Source organism: Artemia sp. Qi Xiang Cuo, chromosome 11 (genome assembly GCF_049724085.1).
Source record: "Artemia sp. Qi Xiang Cuo chromosome 11, ASM4972408v1, whole genome shotgun sequence".
In the NCBI taxonomy this organism is placed as follows: Eukaryota; Metazoa; Arthropoda; class Branchiopoda; order Anostraca; family Artemiidae; genus Artemia; species Artemia sp. Qi Xiang Cuo.
The window spans coordinates 59,220,267-59,245,512 of NC_142804.1; the positions used below are offsets into that span (position 1 = coordinate 59,220,267).

Sequence of the window (25,246 nt, forward strand, 5' to 3'; positions counted from 1 at the left end):
TTACACGTGTGTTATTATCGTTATTATAGTTATTACATGAGTAATAAGAGTTATTACATAAGTAAATTAATTACATTTGCTCTTATTTGTATTTCCGTCTACAAAGTGAAATAACATTTATTTTATCATATTCTTTTTAGATAATTACCAATATATGCAATGTACCCCCTCAAAATTTACTTTTCATCGAAAAAAACCCTTAAACTTGGGTTAAATCTCTTTTTTATCTCCTACATAGCAAAGGGAGATTAAGCAAAAAAGCGAGGTTGTTCATTCTCCTATACAACATTTTTTACCAGCAAAAAAGTCAAAGACAAAATTAGAGACCTCAACATAAAAAAAAGAAAATAGATTTGAAGGACTAGAATGAGCAGGGAAAAGGATAGACATTAACTACAAAGCTCAGTCAGATCAGTCAATAGTTAGATTTTGAACGTATGAAAAATTCACACTGAGGTTCATAAAGTTTTACCAAAATGTCGCAAAACAAATAAAATAAAGAAGAATATAAACAATAAATTATTCTTCGTGTTTAGAAGGAATAAGCTATTAGGTTTATAATTATTGTACTTATACAGATATTAATAGTGTAGCGATTTGAGGAAAAACTTGAAAAGGGAAATAGAGAAAGAAACAAAAGTGAAGAACGAAAGAGAAGAAAAAAGAAACATTAGAAACCGAAAAAAGAGCAATATACCTATTCACCACCTCCATGGAATGAAGGGACATTTCCATGTTGACAAGGATGCTTAGGTAATCCGTAATTTGGGATGTATTCATCAAATGGAGTAAAACTTCAATTGCAATTATAGGGTTGTTTTCCACCAAGCCAGGAAGCTACAAAGGAGTAACAGAAACTAATTATACCTAGTATCCAATTATCTGAGGATTAGTCAAGCATAGATACAACCCATCAGTTCTGGGGTTGAAATATGTGAACTAAATATTAACTCCTCCCCCCATCCCGAATAAATTTTTGCGTACATGCCTGAAACTTAAAATAAGATTTCAAAGTAAACCCCTTCCTCCACCACACCCAATTCTTAGATATTCTTAATCTACCATTCTTCCGTTGAAGCAATGTAGACACTTACAAATAGAGACTTCACGAGAAATGTTTAACATAATGTTGTAACAAAACTTCAACGGGAATTGATAACCCTTTCTCCTGGAGCAACAACAATAAAATGTACTTTTATTTTATCAAGGCATAAACATATACACATATACATATAACACATGTACATATGGCATATACAGAAATATCTTCAACTAATCAGTTTTCACAGAATTCCATCCGCAAACAAGTGTCCCAGATTATCTTTTTGAATTATTTATTCTAGAAAAAGCTAGACATACTAATAACGAGCGTGTGCGAAAGATTCCATTAGTTAAAATTCAACAAAAAATCCAGCGAAATATTCAACTTCGTCGTCGACAGCTAATGAGCTGCTTCTTCAAAAAACACCATGCAAAAGCCTGCGTCACTGCTTCTTCTTCATGCAAAAGCCTGCAGACAGCGAGCCTTGTCTTCACTCGCCAGCAGATATTTTTGAAAAACGAAATAGAAATCGAATTTCTCTTTGCCTGAAGGAGATCAAGTTCTATGCTCTACTGCAATTGCTATTCGTCCTAAAATCGCTATTTTTTTCAAAAACATTGAATTTGATTCAGACTCAATACTAATGAGAATTTTCCAAGAATATCCTAACTCAATTTCGCAACGGTTTAAGAGTCTTTTAAAAACGAAGGCCAAATCGGGAATTTGGGGAAAAGTCAATGCAATTAAGGATTTTTAGTTATTTTCCTGTAATATTTTAACATATAAACAAACATTAAGTCACAAGTTTACCGAACAGTTTCTTTTCTTTTAAAAGTACTACATATGAATTTACATTTTGAAAGGATTTCCTATTAGTTAAGTCCGTCAATTTATCCAACAACTTATCTTGGTCTAAATGAAAAGTTCAACAAGCAATCCAACGGCTTATCCACGATAAAACAAGAATCTCAAGCTTTCGGGAATTCTCAATGTCGAAGTATTGCTAATTATAGGATTGCCTAGTCATCCAGCGCCTTTTAGCAGCGAAAAAAGATAGCCACTTAATGTCGACAAACAGGATTTTGACTTCAATATTTATAGATTTCAATAGTACGCAAGACTTTAATCGGACGGAGATACACAGGTCTCCGTATCTTTAACGATACAGAATATACTTTAACGTTATTAATAATGCTTAAAGATACAACTTAACAGATAAAGCAAAAGGAAGTAAGAGGCTCAAAAATATATCAAATATAGCTCATCTCAAATAAAAATTGAACTAGTCAAATTTCTTCTGGGCAATAAACTATCCACCCTTAATCAACGTACCGATGAAGTAGATAGAAATTTTCTCACAATAGTTTTATATTGGACCTCTGGCACCAACTTTGGTGTCAATTTAAAGCTGTTTTGTTCTATACCCAATCCTCCCTTAAGCCACAATATACCTCACTCTCAAAGCAACAAAAATCAATTTTTCAGCGACCAGCTTTTCAATTTGGAAATTTCACATACAAATTTTTGATGAAATTATAACAAGTCTCTACTCAGCGCAAATCTTCAAATGTTTGGATCCAAAAAAGGTGCTTGAGTTAAAATAAGAAAAAAGAAACGTATTAACCCTTAACATATCAAGGGGGATCCCAGAGGATAACTGTTTTGTGATCCTGCCTTAACTGTAACAACCAATTTAACCTTGAATTTTCTATCCCTCTCGGAGGAGGTAACGATACATATTTACCTGTAATGCTTATAAGTTACGTTTTTGATTATCCTGCCGTAACTGTAAAAACCAATCTAACTTTACTTTTTAAACCCACCAGATAAATATTAATTATTATCTTTACAATGCATTATTTCGGTAAAAAGGAAAATAAATGAAAACACACTTGTGTTCCTGAAAAGACTACACTTCGTATAATATCTTAAGAAAGGTTATTGGTTTTGTTTTCATGTATAGATGAAATACGATATAACTCAAGACATTTGAAAAAGTATTTTAAAGAACCTTACAGAGCAAATAATTCAAAAATGACGAGAAAAAACGGGTCCTTAGAAGTAGCCAGCTTTGTAAACAATATTAACGACACAGGCTTAGTATATACCCAGTAAGTTGCTATAGCCGAATCAGCATTGGAATTTTTTTTTCTTTTGTCTGTGCCGAATTTTTGACGTTTCTATATTTGTTGATCTATACTTGCGTTAGTGATAAATTTGGCGGTACTTCTAATAAGAACAACATTTATTTTCAAGACTCACTTTTCTTCTTTCTTTTTTAGAGTAAGGGGGGTGGGGTGGGGGGCGGGGGTACAAACAATGACCTTGAACCCATTAAATCAAAGAAACAGTCATAGGTTCATAAGCAAAAATTTAAATTTGGCTGCAAATCATTACTTTGTAGAGACAAATAAAGGATATGTTTTGTTTTCTTGGATAAAACCGGCGCTTAATAGTATCAAAGCTATCTAGTCAAATCACCATTTCTGGCGTAACACCGGTGCCTAGTAACTTTTTTAGAGTAACTAATAAGTTTTTCCATTGTAATTCCTTTTCTGGCATAAGGCAAGCGCTTAAAACCCTTTGTGTTGTAATTAATAACATTTTCTGGTGCAATTATCTTAATGCCATTTTCCTATATAGCCTGTAATTACCTTGACCTTTTGCTTTAATAAATCGTTTTTTAATAACCTGTATTAACCTTAATAATTGTTTCTAGTGAAATACCCTTTCTGGTACCACAACAGCGCTTAGTAACTTTTTGGGAATAACTAAGAACATTGTCTGGTGCCTTTACCTTAATAATATTTCCTGTACAGCCTATTATTATCTTAACTTTTTCTTAGTAGCCTATGAATACTCTAATACTTTTTCTAGTGAAATTAATTTCTCTGGTGCAAAACCTGCGCTCGGTAGCCTTTCTTGGTGCAATTTATAAGTTTTTGTAGTCTAGTTACTTTTTCTGAAGAATACTCAAGAACACTCCCAATTTGAATTCTTGCCGGATCATCATGAAACCCTTCTCCAATCCCTTTCACTTTATCCCCCTTGGCTACCCTAAAAATGTGACTCTGGTTTGAGAGTTTTTAAATGTGAAAATTGTCCTGTAATAAATAGTCCGCCCCAAAAATTACCCCCCCCTCATCCCTTAGAACAAAACTAAAACCCAGTCCAAGAACTACTGAAATTCATCAACTGTCATGTTTTCCAAATCGCTTTAAATTTCCTAGATTTTTAATCACTAACGCTGAAAGCCTAAATTTTGACAAGCTTTCTGAATTCAAGGTGCTATGAGAACTAAATTAAATTTATGTTATGGCTGTAACAGAAGTACAGTCCCATTACCAAAGGTCTCTTCGTTTGTCAAATTATCCAGGGCTTATCAAACTTCGTCCGTCAGATTGTCCACTTGGAAAAAAAGGAGGCGGTGTCCTGTTTTTTTACTTAATGCAACCTTGACCCCAAAATTATTCCCGTCCCTAATTTATTTGAGTAGGATGAAATCCTTTGTTTAACTACCACGCCTAAAGTACACCCGCCTTATAATATTACTGCAATAACTGTCTTCTATTACTTGCCAGATCAAAATATTGATACAAAACGTAAATTTATCCTGTAATTGCAGACCAGCGCTGATTTTGTTATATCTAAGTATCCAAATGCCGGACTTTTTTGCCGGACCCATTAAAGCGCTAATTAGAAAAAAATTGAATCTTTTCAGAAATCGTAAACTTGATAAAGCTAATAAACTAAAACTAAGAAAAACAATTAAAGTGGAAATACGTAAATCTGCTCGATCCTACTACAAAAATAAGGTCGAAGAATTGTTTACTAACAAACCAAAATATTGATATTCATAGGTAAAAAAGTTGTGTCGTCGGAGTCTAGACCAGCTTAATTTCAATCTATCTAAATACCCTGATGTTACTGCTAATAATCTTAGCAGGTTCCTCGCTTCCATCGTCCAGAGCCTTCCGGCATTGTCTTATCAATTACCATCATATTATCTTTCCCCTTCTTTTCCCTCTATCCCTCCGTCCAAAGATTGAAGCCGAATTGGGAAACTAAGAAAAACAAATAGTTGCCCTTTGGATATCCCGTTTCCTCTTATTAGTGCTTTCAGTGACTTCCTTTCAAATGCCTTGTCTGTTCTTTTTAATGAGACTACCGACTCTGGATAATATCCACAAATATGGAAACAGGGTTTCATAGCCCCCTTAAAAAGGAAAGACGGAAAACCTGGTTTTGAAAGTGTTCATCCTATTTCTCTTACTCCCATGTTCTCAAAACTAAATTTAGGATTCCTTGCAAATTGGCTAAAAGAAAAAATCCTATCTCTTACTGACGCGAGGCAGTTCGGAAACCTCAAATCCACTTCACATCCCATTACCTTTTTTTTTTTATCGACTCAATTGGAAAAATTCTCGAAAAACCCAATTGCTGGCTAAATTTAATTTTTACTGACCTTCAAAAAAATTGTTTGGTTTGGTGCTGCGAGTTTAATATTCAAAAAATGTTTGATGAATGTATTTTCTTATTTTTTTTTCTAGTTTTGTTTCTCCCCTGTTTTTTCCTGGCCATAGAGTCTTACGGGGGAGAATTTGTTGAAGTATTTTTTATTTTTATGTGTAATTTACCGTGGATCTTGGTATTCACTGCTATATTTCTTGTTGTGTCTTTTTTCAATAAATTCAATTCAATCCAAACGCAGTGCCTCCGTTTTACAAAATATTCTATGATAAACCCTCGCACGAAAAACATTTTCGCCAAAAGGTACTCCCCACCTAGAGACCACCTGCCACGGACTGTTTCTGAACCCGTTTCTATTTTGTTCCCCATTTGTTGTTCTACCTCCAGACCTGAAAAAACGTTGTCCCCTTCATCACAGATGGACTAAGCAGCTAATTTTCTTTTTTGTATTATTTGGTACGGGTGATACCCAAGTTTTTTGTTCGTTCACTTGTTTTGTTCCCTCAACCCTTTTTATATTCTTTTTTAAACCTTTTTTAATATAATTTTTTTTTTGTTTTATCAGTTTTTATCTTTTTTAGCTAGTTGACATTTTGCAGTTTCTAACATTTTTGAATAAGGTATGATATATCATTCCGAAATCTTTTGTTTTGGCATTGATTGCCAGTTTTAGAGTTGGTGTCCTTTTGTTAGGATTTTCCTGCTTATTGGCTATTTCATGGACTTCGAAATTCGAATTCGGCCCTTCGGGGCTTGTGATAGACAATTTTCTAAATATCTTGTCTCCATCTGGTGCAAGGCCAGCCTTTTTGGTTGTATTTAATAGCCATTTCTGTTGTAATTCCATATTTTCCTATAATCATATAGGAAATTACATTTTCTAAGAGAAAATATTATAATTATAAAATTATAAAGTGTTATAATATTTTATATATAATATTATATTTATTTTAGATATTTTACATATTTAAATTTTTTAATATTTATTAAATTTTTTTTTTAAAGATATTTACTATAAATTTACAAAATTATAAATTATTATTTATAAATAATTATTACATTATTATAAATAATTAACATTATTAATATATAATTATACATAAATATATATATATATATATATATATATATATATATATATATATATATATATATATATATATATATATATATATATATACACATATATATATATATATATATATATATATATTATATAATATTTATATAATATTATATACAATATATAGAGATATATATTTACATTATATTTTTTCCTAAAAATATTAGCCTGTAATTACCTTAAGCTTTTCCTGATAGCATGTAAATTCTTTAATAATTTTTTCCAGTGAGATCATCTCTTCTGGTGTAAGACCGTCACTCAGTAGCCTTTCTTGGTATAATTAATAAGTGTTTCTGGTGAAACTACCTTTTCTGGCTCAAGACCAGCCCTCAATACCCTTTCTTGGAGTAATTAATAAGGAGTAATTGGAGTAATTTTCTAGTGAAATTACCTTTTCGGGTGTAAGACCAGCGTTTAGAACAAAGCTATAGTCATTTTCTAAGTGACTTTGTACAGCTTGCTGCTGGCTCAGGGTCAAAACGGCATCAAAGCCCTTCACAAAAAGTGCTTCAGCTTCTTCTATCGGTGTTGACGGTGGCAGATTTTCACAAGTATCAAATAGCGGTCGAAATACAGACAGATCTTGAGTAGTCAGCCACACTAGCTAAAAAGAAGGAACAAAAATCCAATAAATAATTATAATTATTATAATTATAATTTATTATATTAATTTATCAACAAATTTATTATTGTTAAATTTATTATTATAATTATTATATCATTATTATAATAAGACATTAAATAATTATAATTAAAGTGATATTGGTGCATCTTTTATTTATGATTGACAAACAGAAGGCCATATATTATAGACTGAAGCAGCAATTTCAAGATAAAGTATGTAAAGTAAAGTATGTAGATAAAAGTATTCTCAATTTGATTCTTTATTTGTATTTTACTTTTAATATGATATAAGGGTCGCCCATTACCATACCCTTTTAAAATCCACACGACCCATGTACCTCGGAACACAAGGCACACATGATATGCTGACTTCTTATTTGTCTTCAAAATAGAAAATCATGTATTTAGCAGGTTTCCCTACTCACCTAGGGAAGATACACAAATCCACACGTGTAGTTTGAACAAGGTTGGTGGTCTGTTAATTGCATATAATATTGCTTACTATACCTATTAATTGCTTACCACATTCATTAACTATTAACTGGTTACCATGCACGTTAATTGCTTACCTAATTTGTTGCTTATTAACTGCTTACCATATATGATTGCTTACCATAATTTTTAATTGCTCAAAATATATGTTGATTGCTTGGCATATTTGTTAATTACTCACCATATTTATGGCTTATTAACTATCTACTATATATGTTAATTTTTAACCATATCTAGTAATTGCACAGAGCTCCTTTCTAAAATTAGCCTCACAGACCCATGCCCCATACCCCGAACTCATAGCTCATACACCATGGGTAAATCTTTGTCTACGCCATAAATTTAGACCAAGCGAATTTTTAAAAGTATGTAGTATCTTCAGACAGAAGTGATCCAGCTAATGGACAATACTGAATTACAGTAAAGAGGCAGTAATACAGCAACATAAAAAAAGAACCCCATTTCTTTTTATAGTTCTGCTCAGTCCAAATGCTAAGTTTCTGAGCTTTTATAGTTGCTTTCATAAAGGGCTTTGGTCATACAACCGATTAAGCAGTATATTTTACTTCAGTTTTCTGTGAAAATTAATAATTAACTCCTTCCAATGAACTTTGATAAACATCAACAATATTGCCCATATAGAATAAGAGGTTACAATAAAGTGGAAAGAAGAGAGAGAGAGAGAGAGAGAGAGAGAGAGAGAGAGAGAGAGAGAGAGAGAGAGAGAGAGAGAGAGAGAGAGAGAGAGAGAGAGAGCGAGAGAGCGAGAAAGTTTTCCAATGCCTCTAATTGATTAATTAATAGAAATACCTCATCTTGAGCGACATACAGAGGAGGAGCTAACCTCACAAACTCTGGTGCTATTCTGTCTCCAAGGACGTCATATTGACTAGTTAGAAGCATTTCAGACATTTTTGCTGCACTTACTTCCGGCCCAGTTGTCCTGCAAAATACTTCAAATAATGAAAAACAAAAACTAACAAAGAACAGGTATCTAAAAGCTCGTTCCTACTGTGTTTTGTATCAGAACGGTATACTGTCTCTGTTGTCCCTTTATTTGAAGGAATATATTTGGGCTAAGTATACAATATAGATAACAGATCCCAATTTATAGCAGAAATATTTTGAGTTTAAAATAAAAGACTATGTTTATATTCTTACCATCAAACGAATGGAAGAGAAGGAAGGAGGCTCAGAGCAACGTCCCTAAGAAACGTCCTTACGTTCTTACCATCAAATGAATCGAAGAGAAGGGAGGGCTCAGAGCAACGTCCCTACGTTCTTACCATCAAATGAATGGAAGAGAAGGGAGGAGGCTCAGAGCAACGTCCCAACGAAAATTTGTCTAGCCAATTTTTTATTAGTGCATCGTTCTAAAAAATGTTCAAATAGAATAAAACTTTGACCCTAGCTGCGCCATAATAAGATATATACTTTGACCCTAGGTATAACTTTGACCCTACGAGGGCCATAATAAGATATATAATATAAATTTAAATCTATCATCACTCAAATACCAGTTATCATACATACTACTAAACAGGTGAAATAACAACCAATAAGAAAAGCATCAAAGAAACGAGGGTCTTAGAATTGTTAATAAAATAAAAAATTTGTAGATTAATAGAAAAGGTTAAATTAGCTGATAAACTGTTCAGTAAATCCCTTGCTGAACTTGTTTAGTTCCTGAAAGATGTTTTCCTGGTTCAATGATTCCTGGTTTTCCTGGGTTCCAAGATAGTGACCGTACAATGCATTTTTAAGATTCATTTGGTCAATAGTTGACATGATGTAGTGGTAGTAGTTTCAAATTACTGTGAGTGGAACTACTAGGGGATTTAGTCTTCTAAGTCCGTCATGTAGTTCCAACTCGATATTGGAAGAATATACTTTATGTTATTTCTCATTTTGTTTTATCCAAATTAAACCACCAACCGCAGAAAGGGAACATGCAAAAAAAGAAGAAGAAAAGTTTTAGGAACCTTAAAATAAGATAAATAGTATGACTAATCTCTTACAAGGACTAAATACTACGTAAAAAGCAGCTCTGTTTCTAAAATAAATCTTCTTTTTCAATGAAACTGATATAAAAATTATTTTTTTCAAAATTTGTGAAGCAAATTTAAAACACAGATAGCAATGGCACCGAATCATGAAAATTTAGAGTGGAGGAGCGAAATCTAAGTTTCAATATCTAGGGAGAGGGCAAAATTGTCGTTTAAAAAAAAATTCAGTAAAAATACAAAAATGCCTTTTTTAAGGGAGAATACACCAAAAATGGTATTTTCAAGATCTAGGGGGGAGGGTACGATCCCCCGCCCTCCCCCTGTTGGTGCCACTGGGAAAGGGCGTGCACCCATGCACAAGTGATACTACGTGATCAGATTAAGTTTGTGTATATGCGTTAACACTTCTCTTTGTCATGTTAATTGATACTTTCTTAAAATGACTTAAATTAAATGGAGATTTCTTATATGAATATGAGTTTGGTAACCTGGTGTTTGGTGTACCCTAATGTTGGTTTACCCTAATCTAATGTTGTCTAAAAGAAAAACTGTATCCGAAAATTTGTGCTGCGATGAATGTTTTCCCATTTCTTTGGTTCAAAATGAATAATTATGAAGTTCGAGAACCCCAAGGGAAGGGTATGCTTGTAAGGGCTTAAAAATTTCACTAAAAACCCTTTTTTTTTTTAATTCTGACTTTTGTTTTTGTAAATAAGGGAAAGAAGTTTCGTGATTTTACTGATCCAAATACGTATTTCTTAGGACAGGTCCCTCAAAATTAATTTACAAAGTACGATTATCTCGGGAGTCTTTTTTTCCCCGGAAATTTTCTTGTCAAAATCCGTTAATTGGTAACTCTAAAGTTGATAAAACGTTGTATATACAGAATCAGTAGCATGGGCACCCATAAGCTAAATTCCAGGGGGGGGCAAACCTTGTCTAATTGTCACTTTTAACGCTATATAAGAGAAATCTAAGAACAAAAGTATAAAAATAAGGCAGCATCATTCAGCCTGGTGGGGAGGGGGCGGGGGCCCTCTGCCTCCCCCCCCCCGTATGGGCGCCCATGATCAGTAGTAAGATCAGATCCATTCCAAATAAGAAAACAAAATTTTTGGCGAAAGTTCATAACATCAATAAACTCAATTCATTTTTCTTTTATCTGAGAGCTAAACAGATGAAAACAACTATATGCCCAATTTCTTTCATAAGGAAAAAACTTTCAGAGACATCCCAACTTGGTAAATTGCAGCTTTTCGTTTTGTTAGGACTATTTTTATTTTTTCTTATTTAAGAAAAAAAAAAAATGACATCCAAGCTCAATGTGCATTTTTTATGCAAACAGCTATCTTTTCCCCAAAAAATCTGTATTTCGCAGATTTACTTTGAACACTACACCAAAAGTTAAAAAGATGTGCTTATTTGGACATTGAATCAAGGCAATTCAGTTTTATCATTCAAAAAAAAAAAAAAATAAGCATCGAAAAAATTGGTTTTCGGTAGAACTTTGAAACTCAAGCTTCTACAGGCAAGCTTAACCTAGATGGTTCAAAATTTAATTTTTTATTTATTTCGTCCCGCAGGAATAATAATAATAATAATAAAAGCAAGACAGGATAAAATTTAGGAAAAAAGATTTTTATGAGACATCCTATAGGCCCGACGAATACCAGTCTTGCTTTTGAAACACTTATTTTATTGGCGAATTGAAATCAAATTCTAGGTCTGTGGCAATGAAAAGTAACATATCCACTTTATTTCGAATCTTAAATTTGTTAGAATCTTAAAAATCTTTGTTTCGAATCTTTGTTAGAATCTTTGTTAGAATCAGTTTCTTCGTTAGTTCTTTTCAGCTTAGCGCCAGACAAGACAAAGACAAGTGACAATATACAATCTCGGCTATATATTTGCACATAGGGGGAGGAAGTATCTTTAGAATCTTTGTTTCGAATCTTAAAAAAATAGCTCCTTTCTTGAAACAGTGAAACTCAGTTCACTGAGTTTCATCTGTTTTCATGCTCTATTTTGGAAATACTGTCTTTATTTCAAAAAACTTTCCTACCTTACAGGCTATCTGGTAGCATGGAATATGTTTTTACACCCAACAACAGTAATGAAAGAATATAAACACGATTTTTTTTCCTTTCAGATCAACAGCCCATCACTGAATAATACAAATCTGTTTGAAAAATCCCAAAAATTTATCTTATTTTTGTAACTATCTATCTAGAACTCATATACTGAATCATTTCAAAGAGGGGCAGGATATTCACAGTGAGTCATCAAAAACCTTTCAACAACCAGGCCTTTATTTTCGTTACAGCCCATGTCGTCTTAGTTGGTAGAGTTTCTGAAACACAGACCGATATGTGCAAGGCTGAATTGCGTGTTACACATCTTCTTAGATAAAATATTTATTCTGGTTTTTTAATTAACATTATTCGTTCAATTTTTTTTTCAGACACTATAAGATTATGATCCGTCAACAAAATGTAGTTATAAGTTGAAGACGATTTTATTCCACTCGAAAATAAAGATGTCAGTTAAATGGTTCCTTGCAGGATGGAAAGGAAATAGCTAAGAGTATGCCGAAGCAGGGGGGAGTTAGGGCTACAAAAGATTCAGCTTTTACGCCATGGTGTGAAGTATTTCAATTTGTAGCATACACTCCTTAAGCTTTAGAACCGGGGAGGGTTGATCAGAAGTATACACAATGGACCTTTTTAATTTTCATCCCCTCCCAGAATCTCATCATTTATAAAATTCTTCTCAACTTTCCCTCATTCTAGGAATGTTCTACCCCTCTAAAATAAATTCATTTCTCTGCCCAGGCAAATCATGATTAAAATATTTATTTTTTTAGGATAACTACCAATTCCACGTTGAATAAGACATACCAGCTAGAGCGACAACACTTGTTCATTGTTGCTTGACAGAATTCTCCAACTTCTGGAACTTCTGGCAGAACCCCCTTCCATGGGCGTAGGCAGCTTTAGGCAGCATATTGTCTCGGGGGGGGGGCAGTCGATAGTGTGATGGAGTTTTATCAACTGCTTTTTCCAAACCATCTGCTTTTTCAGCCATATCTAATGTAAATTTTAAGGTCTAGGGGGGGGGGCAGCGGCCCCCCCCGCCCATGCCCCCTTCCCCCTCTATTTCCTTTCTAGCTATATTTGAATATGTCTGGAAAAATAAACCGTCAATGAAAAAAAAAAATCAGTTGGGTCCTGACACTAGTCGATTTTCACTTCGGCGGCCAAAGTTGATATAGCTTGATAAAAATAGTTTCTTCCTATTGAAGAAACTATGAATAAGCATGAATAATTCGTTCGCTCCCGTCCCAGTTCAAAGTTAAATATTCGTTCCCTCTAACAAGAAACTTAGCGTTTAATAAGAAATTTCTGCTTATACACTGGAAAAACTGTACTGTTAGTATACTTTATAAGATAGGAATCTAACGGAGTCTTTTTTGCAGGAAAATATGAATAATTCCGCTATAAATCAGAGATAACAGATAGAGCTCGCATATAGTGGGGTCTTTATTCATACCCAATAGGTGGGAATAGTGACGAAGATCTATCCCACCTCTTGGCTACTTGCAAAGAAATAAAGTAGTTGGAGCTTGAGCTCTTTGGCCTATAATAGTGACGTAATGGCCCCTACAATGGCCTATAAACCTGACGGGGAGGCTTAGTTTGCTGAAAAGTCACTAAGCAGCAGAAACTCCGGGAGTATAAATTAAGGGTTATTTTTTTTCGCACACAAATAGAACATAGATGGGGCAGGCCTATATTATATTTGGAACGAGGGGCAAGGACTGCTATGAGAATCGTTTATGGCTCAGTTTAGGATAAGAATGGAGGACAAGAAATCCAGATTTGAAACCAGACAGTAAGGAGTTCAGAGACTTTGAAGTTTTAATGCCCCAGTTAAAAAGGTTTTTGGTATTATTTTAAATTAGGTCTACCGTCCGAAGTATCGGGGAACTGGTTTCATACTCAGGCTAATTGTCTGCCACTGAAAAATAAAAGAAATTTTTGAAAGAAAAAGGGTAGCATTGGATACGGATTCTTGCCCCAAATATAATTTGGGATTTCAGGATGTGGCACAGATTTCAATATGGTGCCAGCAGCTTTCTCATTTAACAAGTATTTTTTTGACGGTGATATCCTCGAGTTCCCGGGGATTCTGAACACGAATCTAAAAGAACACATTTCAGGTTTGCAAAAACACTAATGAAGTGGTAAAGAAAGAAGAGTAATACAAATGTTATGTTTTTTGGGAGGGTGAGGTGATTAGTATCCATGTTATGATCTTACAAGGTTTATTACATAATACTGTGTTGTATGGCCTAATTTGGCTTACGATAAAAAGTTATTAAAGGGAGGGATTTTTATACAGTGTGTAAGTTTGTAAATAATATTTGACGCCACATGCATGCCTGAGGTAAGCAATAATACAATCCCTGGAGAGCGAATATCATAAAAAAAAAGTCGTACATAAAACTTACTGAATACATTCAATACTTTTTGTTTAATCTGTTGCATTTTCACTGATCCTTGACAAAGGTTCTCTCTTTTATTTTACTGTTTGTTTTTAAGGTTTGTCTTTTCACACTGTCCTGTTGACTTTTATCAGTATTTTTTTTATTCTCAATTCTGCACTGATGATATTTGTTTGCACTGTATTCTCTTTTTGCCCTGGCTATCTGGCTATTTTCTTTGTTTTGCGTTTTCTCGTTTCTCGTCTTGGTTTTTTCTTGTTTTCTGTAAGTTTTTAAAGTGTTATTTCCATTTTGATATGTGATATATAGAAATATTATTTTTACTTGTTAAATTTGGGCTTATTTAAATTTTGTTACCTATTTTTGTAGTCGTTGCCCATGGTGCTTCTGTGCTAAATAGATTTAAAACTACCTATCGTAGCGATATAGCTTGGTTATTTTCGCTGGACAAATTTGCCATCTTCCGTCACAACTTAGCTTTACAACGTTACCTCAAGGGAGTTCTGCTTTCTGGCATGGGAAGCACAGTAGAGACTCCTACTTTCATATAGAGAGGATATTCTGCTTGTCTTTCATCAAGCTTCTTTTTTAGTGCGATTAATTCACCAACAGGTGGCTCTTCTGCTTCAACTGCAGCTGCCAGTATTTGAGATGGTGTTTTCTTTAGTAACTAAAAAAACATATATATTTATTTTTCAAGTTTTTCAAATATTGGTATCGCTCTTTGTACACATAAATATATGCTTTTGACCGAAACATGGTCAAAACGGGATGGGACCTCTAATCGAGGGAGGGGAGTGGGTAGTAATATTTAGCCTAAAATCCGTTTTTATAATAGCAAACGTACGAATTCGTAGGGCTTAAAAATCCAAGGAGACCGTCGAAAATAAAAAAAAGAGCAATTCAACGGATATTCTTACAATACACGGATATATACATACAACGAATATAATTATTGCAACAGATATATAATCAAAACGGATATAAAAAAAAGAGCAATTCAACGGATATTCTTACACAGATGGTCCCAGAGGAAGAAGGGAGAGGGGTCGTTTAACAATCAAAAAGACCATCTAGAGTAATGTTAAAAGAGCATAAAAAATATACAATTTTGCTGAAAATAATGCAACACCCTCTCTTTAAAATTAAGGATAACAAAGTGTTTGCTAGTAATAACAAATATATGGGGCTATTATTGTCTATCTTAGACTTAGCATAAATAATATAATATTTCAGGCTGGTGGAGGCGTGGGGCATAACATTTATAATTATTAGAAACCCCATTTTTATAATAGTAAACATGAATATTTGGTAATTTATATGCTACAAATCAAAGAAGACTGTCAGTAATTGTTGATCCAATATACTAAAAAATTATGAAAAAGCAATTCAGCCATTGTGTCTTACACAGTCTGTCTCGGTGGAAGTATGGAGGGGTGGGGCTTTAAAGCTACCAAAAAGCTTCCCAAGAATAATCACAGAAGAGTAGAAGGTTGAACTAAGTACCGAATTAAAGGTAAACAGTACTTTTTTTGAAACCAACATACTTTGCATACTAAATGATTACTTGATTTGCATGAAAAAATTTTCTCAATTGGGGTCTTTGAATGTCCATCGGAGAATGCAATATTCTTCAATAATATGAATATTAATGTGAATATTAATAATGTAAATATTAACATGATATTAATTATGGATATTATTCTATTTGGCATATCTTAAAAAAAAGTAAGTAAACGGTTGAACTAAGGTTGAAAAAGTAAATGGTTGAGCTAAGACAACGTTGAGTATTTCTGCAAATAATGTGGCGTCATCTCTTTAATATTAAGATGACAAAGAGTTTGCCGAGGACGAAAACAAAGATACGATCATTATTGCCTCGCCTTAATTAAAATGCAGTGAGTCATATTTGTTGGCGCATTAAAGCGTAAGTAATCACAAAAGAAAAAATCTAACAAACTTTGATCACTGAAAGTCAAACGACTGAATCTTAACAAAAACTTATTATATGTGCGGAGAAAATGGTGAGGATCTGCTTCACTTCATGGCCGTTTGTCCCGAATTACAGGATTTAAGGAAAGAATTATTTTTTGATAATGTGGGGACAAGTGAGTGGTTGGTTTCAGTAATGGGATAAAAAAAATTATGGGAAAATAAGAATGATAGCAAAATATATAAAATTGGGTATGTCACATAGAGATAGATTTTTGTAAAGGGCGTGGGGTGAGTGTTGAAATTATTGTTGTATGTATGTAAGTTATTTTCTTGTTTGTTATTTTTTGTAGTCATGTCCCTTGATAGATGTAACATACATCTATCTATGTATGTTAGTTTAATGGTATGGTGTGCTTTATTATGTTTTTGTTTTGTTTTGTAATTTTGCATTGTTATGTACTATACTTTGCTATGAGTGTTATAATCATGTGCTATTATTTTGTGATTTTCCATTTTTTTGCCATGGCCCAAAGCGGCTTTTATTGCAATAAATATCTATCTATCTATACGTTTCAGGCGTAAATTTGTTTCATAAATATTTTCGCAAAGGAAGGGGGGGATTTTTTTTACTTGCTTTTACTTAATTTAATCTAAGATATTTAGATTCGAGGAACCCCAACAGTTACAATATATCCATTGAAATGAACAAATGTTCATTTCAACAGAAGTCAAGTGTAAAACGACTAGAAACTGCCACAAATATGAGAGCACTCAAACGCTCAAAAGGCTAGTGTCATTTGGACTTCACTGATAACGACACAAGTTTAGGACAGTGCGATTCTTATTTTGCATATCTTAAGTTTTTTTTTATCACTATTTTTCTATGAAAAGAGTAGAAAGTTGATGCCTATGTAAAACTTTCAAAATGTTAATTTGTGACTTTTGAAGCAATCCGCTTAGTTTCGTAAAAGTACGTTTTGGATTCGGCCAACGAAAACGGGAACGAAAAACGGGTCGTTCTCGGTTGGGATGGGAATATGTCGCAAGGACAGATTTAAAGGAAATGAGAACTTCCTGGAGGGTGAAAAGAGGGAGGCTTTGACTAGATTGAAATGGAGGAGGAGCGTGCGTAGCTGTATTGGCCTCAGGCGGCCTGGTGCTGCGGTGAGTTGTTGCTAGAAGTAATAGTTTTAGTAATATTACTATTTATCCGTTATTTGCCTTGAGAGTACGTCACGTACGAGGAGTTTAGAGTCCCTCAAGCTTCTTCTCTTTGTCTAAAATTTCCACTAATTTCTAGCTCTGGCAAGGGCTGACTTAGCTTCTAAGAAAATTTAAAAAAGGTAGGAAGTCACAAAATTAAACAGAGGAACAATCCAAAATATTCTTAAATACAAATAAAAATTGCAAGGACACCTATGTCGGGCACTCACATGACAAGCACATGAGCTTGTTTTGTATCTGCATTCTGGGATTTAATTCTGCCTGATCATTTACAGGTATTTGAATGTTACTAAATTTCTTTCGACAAATCAGCTCGGATAAAAATATGCCAAAGGAATATAGATCACATCGCTTATCAACTATGGGATTATCAAGAATGTTTGGGCATGTGCAAGGAGAAGACATCCTAGTAGAGCTATGTACATTAGCATATGCCGAGGACGAACAAAAAATTTCCGCCTTAGAGGTAAAATGTCTCCGCTCTATAGCCGGAATATCGTTTCAAGACAGTCTTCAACCAAGACCTTCTAAAGGAACTAAAACAGTAAACTACAATTGTTCCAAAAGTACGACCGCATCAACAACGGCGGCTGGGTCATGTATATCGAATGGACAAACCACGATGGCTAAAGGTTATTTTCGAGGAAAGGCCCCATGGTAGACCCACTCTTGGTTAAGCAAGAAATAGATGGCATGATGACTTTAAAAGTAATCTTTCATGCATTATGAAACAAGGAATTGACTCGATTATATATAAAGGCAATCCATGAACATGCTACGGAGATGGTCACAACACGACCCAAAAGAAAGTCGAAGATGTATTTCAAGTATGACTGAAATGTCAATTCTGCTCGGTAAAACACATCAGCCAGTCAGTAAAATCTACTGATATCCTTTTGGTTGCTGAGATTTTAAAATTAACTTTACATGAACTTACCTCAGTTGCCTTTCCAGTAATCAATTTTCCTAAAAACGCTCTTTCAGTTGGTGTGAGGGCACTCAAACCTCCAAATTTACTTCCTTCTGGAGTAGAAGCCTGAAAATACAAAAAACTTATGAAACTATGCCAAGAAATCCTCTTGATGAATATAGAAAATAAATATTATGATGTTTAGAATTTCAACAAGCCTTAAATTATATCTTTTGATATTTCAACCTATTTGCGTATATAATTATAAATTTAACGCTTACATAAACATAGCCCTTCAGTCTTTACAAATTTAGCATAGACTTAAATATTGTTCTTTTATTAAAAGATGAAGAGATAAGAATCCAAACCATCATAAAGTTATTCATATCAAAAAGAAATACAGAAACTAAAAAAAAAAAATAGTATTTTTGTAATCACGCGGCATTTTTATAAAAAAAATCTAAGTATTTTTGTAATTACACAGCTTTGTTGTTTCCTTTTCTTTTTTTTAGGCCCAAGAGCAAATAAAATTATGCTAAAATTAAATCAGAAATTAAAATAATTGAACATAAATTTCATTAAATAAATTTACATTAAAATTGGCATCTAAATCAAAGTTACACTAAATGCTGAAGGAATTCTATAGCGAGGAGACTCCAGTAGGACAGCTAAACTGTTAACAAATCCCTTCCACTAACCTTTTGTAGATATAGTTTAAATATTAATTTAAAAATACACAGTAGACTAGGGGGTTATTTCACTATTTATGGATTTCACCACCCTAGTTTCTTTAGTGGGGATATTTGCAAAAAATATTTACCTTAAAGAGCAAAAGGGGATGTACTAATGGTCAGTAATGTTTCCGGTAAGCAGGGCATCGATGACAATACTACAATTAATCAGGGACATACTTTAAAGCATATCTTTGGTAGTCATTCAAGTACTACTAAAGTAATATCTGCCTTTGGTGATTTTACATCTGATTTCCCCTGTTTGGAATTTGTGAATAAATCCCCTTACTGTTCTTTTGCAGATACGCTCCCTTGCTATTATTTTATAAATAAACCTTCTTCGGAAATACTAGCTCAGGATTCAGCTATCTACAACCTAAAATCCTTACTATATCCTAACTAAAATCCTTGGAGTTAAATATCCGTAAAATATTTTTTACTAACTTAGCATGAGGATTTCATTACAAAAGAACTAGGAACATACTCGAAATTATACTTATACGGGTAAATATCACCCTGAAAAAAAAAAAAAAAAACACACCAAAAATAGAAAAGAAGAAAAAGAAGAGGCGCAGAAATTCCTGGCTGAACCTTTAGGAACTAAATATCTGCAACACATTTTTCTTACTAACATAATACAAGATAACATAATTCAGTTAACATAAGTGAATGCATGGGAACTAAATATCTACAATACATATAATATTTGTCCGGAGAGCATTCAAGTTCCTCCTTAGCAGGTAAATTTTACCATTCTAGTGGCAGGGCTGCCACAGGTTCAAGTGGTTGAAAATAGGGACTGAGGGACCTCTTTTTTTGGCAAAAAAAGGGACCTCTCTAGGGACCGTTCTGGAAACAAAAGTGACCACAAAACTCAGTTTTCAGAAAACTTTTGAAAGAAAAAGTAGTGACACAAGAGAAAATAACACTTGACTAAGGAAAAAAATGGGAATAATCATTTGCAGACATCTCTCCATGATCAGAGGCCAAGAAATAATTAAGAAATAGACTACCTGAGAATCCTCATCTCACGGGAGGAGCTTTTTTCTTCTTTTTTTTCTGAAGGCTTTACTTTCGAATACAAAAAAATCAGATACAAAAATATGATGAAAGAGATAAGGGTAAGGTAACTAGAAACCACACAACCTATTTGCTTCCCTTTTTTGCACTGCCTTCTGCTGGAACAGAGATGTGATAAGCAACTGTTTCTTTGATTCTAACTGCTGTTGAACGGTTTCAAGAGTAGCAGCTACCTTTTTTTTCAGTACGCATTGACTGAATCCCATTTATCGTGGCCAGCGCTAGATTATCTCAACCATGTCCTTCTTTTCAATGCCTTTTTTCAGCCAGTTATGAGCTTCCTTCAGCAACTCCTTTGCGGCCTGTTCCTAAGGACCAAACGCTCCTTTTTTTCTTTGAGAGTTTTTACGATAGTCTCTATTGTCTGTCTTTTCAAAGAGGTTTCAGCGAGCAGCTGTTCTCTCAGCCATTTTCTTGCCTCCAAATTCTGCCGCTCTTTCTCAGTTTTTTCTTTCAAGGCTTTTCCTGCTGTAGGTACATATCAGAGCTCTTTCTAGCAGACTTGGCCAGGTTTATCAGATCTTGAGTTATTGAAAAATTTTGTGGATGTCCTCCAAATCTGTCCAACCCGTTTATCGCAAATAGTTTTGCATTCGAAGTTCCGTCATTTAGCAAAGCTCTTTCTTCGTTGAGAACTCGCCCGGACAGGGGGAAACCCCGCTCGATGCTGGCAGACCTGTGTGAAATAGTCAAAGCATTTTTACGACTTATGACAAGTTTGGATATTTTCCTCCCTGGATCACGTTGTTTCATGTGTCGTCGACCTTTCCTAGCTCTGGTGGAAGTCCGGATAACTGGACTACCTTAAACTCGTCAACTAATGTCCTTTTGCGTCAAGATGGACAATTCCCTGGTAACATATAATAAACCTGAGCAGAAACTGGCTTTGAAATTTCATCAGGATTCAGAAAATTAACGCTTTAAACAACTGCAAAAATTCTCCATCGAGTATTTGCTTAAGGACAAATCTTGCAACCGCAGAATAATACTTCTGAACACGCTGAATGAACCAGCGTTTTGGAAGCTCGCCTACTCACTAGAGACAGTCGACAATCTCGTCACCCACAACTGTCTGTAGCAGTGGCACAAAGTTCTTTTCATCTTCGAATGGCTGAAGTGTTAGTTCATCCCTAAGTTGACGCTCGCTTCAGGTTTTAAAACTTATCCAGCCAATGTCAAGACCAGAAGATTCAGCTCCGTGTAGAGATTATGCACTAGGGCTCTTCCCATTGAAACTTTTTGGTGAAACATGTGAAGAGGTTCGAACTATCAACAACAATCTGACACTCTGCGTTCATGGTTGGCTGTTTGATCAGCCGGATGATCTCTTTTTATGCATTTGATTTCATAAGACTATGGTTTTTCTTTAGAATATAGACAACAAAGTACTCAAACAGAGCTGGCATCTATTACCTTAGCCTCGAAGTGGCAGGCCCTATTATTAACCATTAGGTGGGTGCGTGTTTCAAAAAACGAGACTTACAAACGCCAGTTTTCTCTTGAATCTTGCCGTAGTCTTCTTGTCTAGCCGGCCAGCCACTAAAAAAGTAGTGCACTTTGATGATCAGATTGGAACAATTCTCACCGATTTCCTGCAAACCCTTCCAAAAAGAGTTGTGTACCAAATGGATCGTGCAGGTACCAATGCCAAGAAAACCTTCGCTACCTGTCAATCCACGTTTTTCACTGACAATCAGTCGGAAGTTTTTTGTTTACGTTGGGACTGTCATAACTTAATGCTAGCAGTTTAGAGATAGATAAAACACTCTCATTGATTGTTCTGACTATTTCTTATTCGAAGTCTTCAGCTGTGACATGTCCAATAAACGCAGTTTCCAAACATCTTTCTACAACTTGTTTCATCTTTTCGGACCAAAATCAGATCCTCATTTGAAGCTCTTCCTTAATTTCTGAATTTGTGGTTTCGTCAAACTCGACAACATAATAACTGTTGCCGACTTCATTCAAGGGTCATCTTTCGGAAAAGGGGTCCAAGAGCTTCGGTTAAAAAATAAGTGAACTTAGTTGTCCCGAAGGTGAAGTATTGACCACTGTATCTTTGAAAATTTTTCAAATACATATGCTATTCCGTCTGTAGATTTCCCAGAATAGTCAAAATCAATCATCATAGACCCCGTGTAATTTCTGAAACTGTTGTTTCATACCACACTACATAAGCACCTAGGTGCATGGGCAGTTTGGCTGGTTTGCCACTCTCCATGAGAGATACTGCCAAGAGACGAAGCTGAATTGGAGTTAGCTTTATGGTAATATTGTTCTTATGTTCATCAGAACTGGCATGCTGCAATAAAGCATAGGAGCCCTAATTGCAGACAAGCAATGAATCGCAGACAGAATAGTATAAAAAGAACAGATCTCCCAAAACGGCTCTACACCACTCTTTCATTTGGTCTCCAGTCGCATATTTCTCTTCCAACCAAGTCTTCTCGAATTTGTACTTTCCCATTCTTTTTCAAACCGAAACTTTAAACCCTAAACCTTAAAAAAAGAAAAGAATTTAATAGAAAATATATAATCTATTACCAGAAATGTATTACCAGAAATGAATTCAGATAAAAAGTGCGCTAGGAAGTAGTCTAATAGTTCGAGAAATGTGTGTAAGCTCAAAATCATGCAAGAAACCTGGTTTTAACACCGCCTCCTTCGTAGCGTAATATGCAATTGGAGCCATTTTCTCATTTATTTATTCTTCCTAACTATTCTTCTAGGTAATTAACAAAGCCGACTGAACCCTGCCACCTCCTAGCCTATTGATTCCAGGGCCAAAAAAGGTCACTCCTTTTCGTTACTAGTTTGTCTTCTCTGTCTTGACAGTAATGCTGTAGCCTATGCAACAGCAAGTTTTGCCTTTCTTAGACAAGCAAAAACAGGTTCCAAGAATCTCAATCGAAACAAAAATACTGAAAACTGTATATTCACAGGTAGAGGTAGCTTTCAGGATATGGAGCTTTGAACCAAAGCAAGAAAAGCGACTTTATGGACCATTATTAATTTAAAGGACCAATAGGGACCTTCACTCGATTGTAGGGACTTTTAGGGACTTCGTGGCAGCCCTGCAGTTGGAAACATTTAGGAAAGAACTATAACTTTCAACTGTTATAAATGCCGTTACCAATATTTTCAAAACTTGGATTTACTCTTGATGAAGATTTGGTGCTTGGCGTTCAGATTGAAAAGCAACCTTCCCCTCATGCCCTTTTTCCCCGAAATGCTTCCGATCAAACTGAGACAGGCATTCCAAATAGTCCAAATTTTAAATAACCATGCTTCCAGGTTTGATACCCCCCCCCCAAACCCTCAGGACAAGTAATGTAACCATTGTTAACATATAGGGTTTTAATTCAAGGGACGGTCGAATAAACTTTGGAGGGGGCACATTCGATTGGAAATCGAAAGTTCCAGTGCCCTTTTTAAGAGTCAAAGGTGATCGAAAGGTAACCAGCCCCTTCCCCTCACACCCTTTTTACCCCAAATGTATCCGATCAAAATTTTCAAATAGCCATTTTGCTCAAAATAATCCAAAAGCCAAATGACTATAACTCAGGGGTTGAAAAAAACCCCAAGCCCCTGGGGCTGTAACTTATGCAAGTTGGCCATTGCTATATAAAAGTTTTTGTGGAAGAAGTGGTCGTATTAAATTTGGAGGGGGTTCATTCGCCTGAAAATTGAAAGCTCTACCTTCTTCTTTTTAAGAGGCAAAGTTATCAAAGGACAACCAGACATCCCCCCCGCCCACCACCCCCTTTTCCTCAAGTGCATCTGATCAGAAAATGAGATAGTTATTATGTTCAAAATAGTCCAAAGGTCAAAAAACTATGCTTCCGGGTGTCAACCCCTCCCCCCAGCCCCCGGGGCAAGGGCTGTAAGTTATGCAAGTTGCTTATTGTTACTTTGATACTGTAAAATTTGATACTAGCTTTGGTGCTTTGAGGAAACCCTGATGTTGAAAAAAAAAATATTTTGAAACTGGGAATGTTGAAAAACTTGAAACTTTGGCAATCAAAAACAAACACAAACCGGTTAAAAAAACAGTTTCCGAAAAAGAACCTTTTCAAAGAAAAGTGAAGCCCATATTAAATTTAAGATTAGTAGAAATAAATTCCTATAACAATTCAAACTCAAAACGATCAGAAATTAAAATTAAAGAATATATGAAACCCAAAACGAACAAAAATTAAATTAACAATCACAGAAAACAAACATACAATAGTTACTATCACAGCAAACAAACATACAATAGTTACTATCACAGCAAACAAACATACAATAGTTACTACTGTAAATGAACAAATAAATCTTAAAAACGAGTAAAATGTAAATTGAATATACAAAATCAAGACTAAATTGAACAAAAATCACTAAAATATAGAGTTTGCCTACAGCCTCTTCCCTAACTGTAAAAGTCTAAACCCCACTGCGTCATTGACGCTTTACTGAAAGTTATATGTGTCTTGAATAGTCTTGTAAAGAACTAATAAAATTAAAATGAATATTTTATATATATAATGATATTAATTGCTAGAAGCTCATCAATTCAAGATTTTATTTCACTAAAACATTTATTTTCAATGTTGTAATAATTACAAAAGAGAATATGTGCGTAATATAAAACGTTTTCAGTAAAGTGGCAACGACCCAGTAAGCTTTAGAATTTTACAGTTAGGGAAGAAGGCTGTAGCCAAACTCTTATTTGTCATGATTTTTGTTCGTTTTAAGCTTAATTTGCACATTCAATAAGTTTTATTCGTTTGAAGATTTTTTCATTCATTTTACCTGTTGTATGTTTGTTTGCCACGATTGTTTATTTGGTTTCTGTTCGTTTCGAGTTTTATTTATTCTTTAATAGTAATTTCTGGTCGCTTTCAGTTTGAATTAATATAGGAATTTATTTCTGCTGATCTTAAGTTTAGTATGGCCTTTACTTTTCTTAGAAAAACTCCTTTTTCGGAAAGTTCTTTACTTAATTAGTTTCAGAGGAAAGGGACACCCGTATTTTCCGTTAAGATTGAAACAAGTTGGTCTACCGCAAATGTGAGCTTATAATAAACAATGCGAAGTTTTTTTTGAAAGTTTTATTTAATGTA

At 34.4% G+C, this 25,246-nt stretch overlaps 1 protein-coding gene across 1 annotated transcript in view; it reads right to left on the bottom strand.

Annotated features, from left to right (window-relative positions):
• Positions 1-25,246, bottom strand: part of Not11 (CCR4-NOT transcription complex subunit 11) — a 62,854-nt gene that overhangs the window by 10,738 nt on the left and 26,870 nt on the right. The window contains exons 4-8 of the mRNA XM_089097313.1: positions 18,358-18,456; positions 14,753-14,931; positions 8,562-8,694; positions 7,027-7,239; positions 698-837 (exon numbers count right to left, since the gene is read on the bottom strand). Coding sequence (XP_088953439.1) covers positions 698-837; positions 7,027-7,239; positions 8,562-8,694; positions 14,753-14,931; positions 18,358-18,456 — 764 coding nt within the window. The remainder of the gene's footprint in view (positions 1-697; positions 838-7,026; positions 7,240-8,561; positions 8,695-14,752; positions 14,932-18,357; positions 18,457-25,246) is intronic.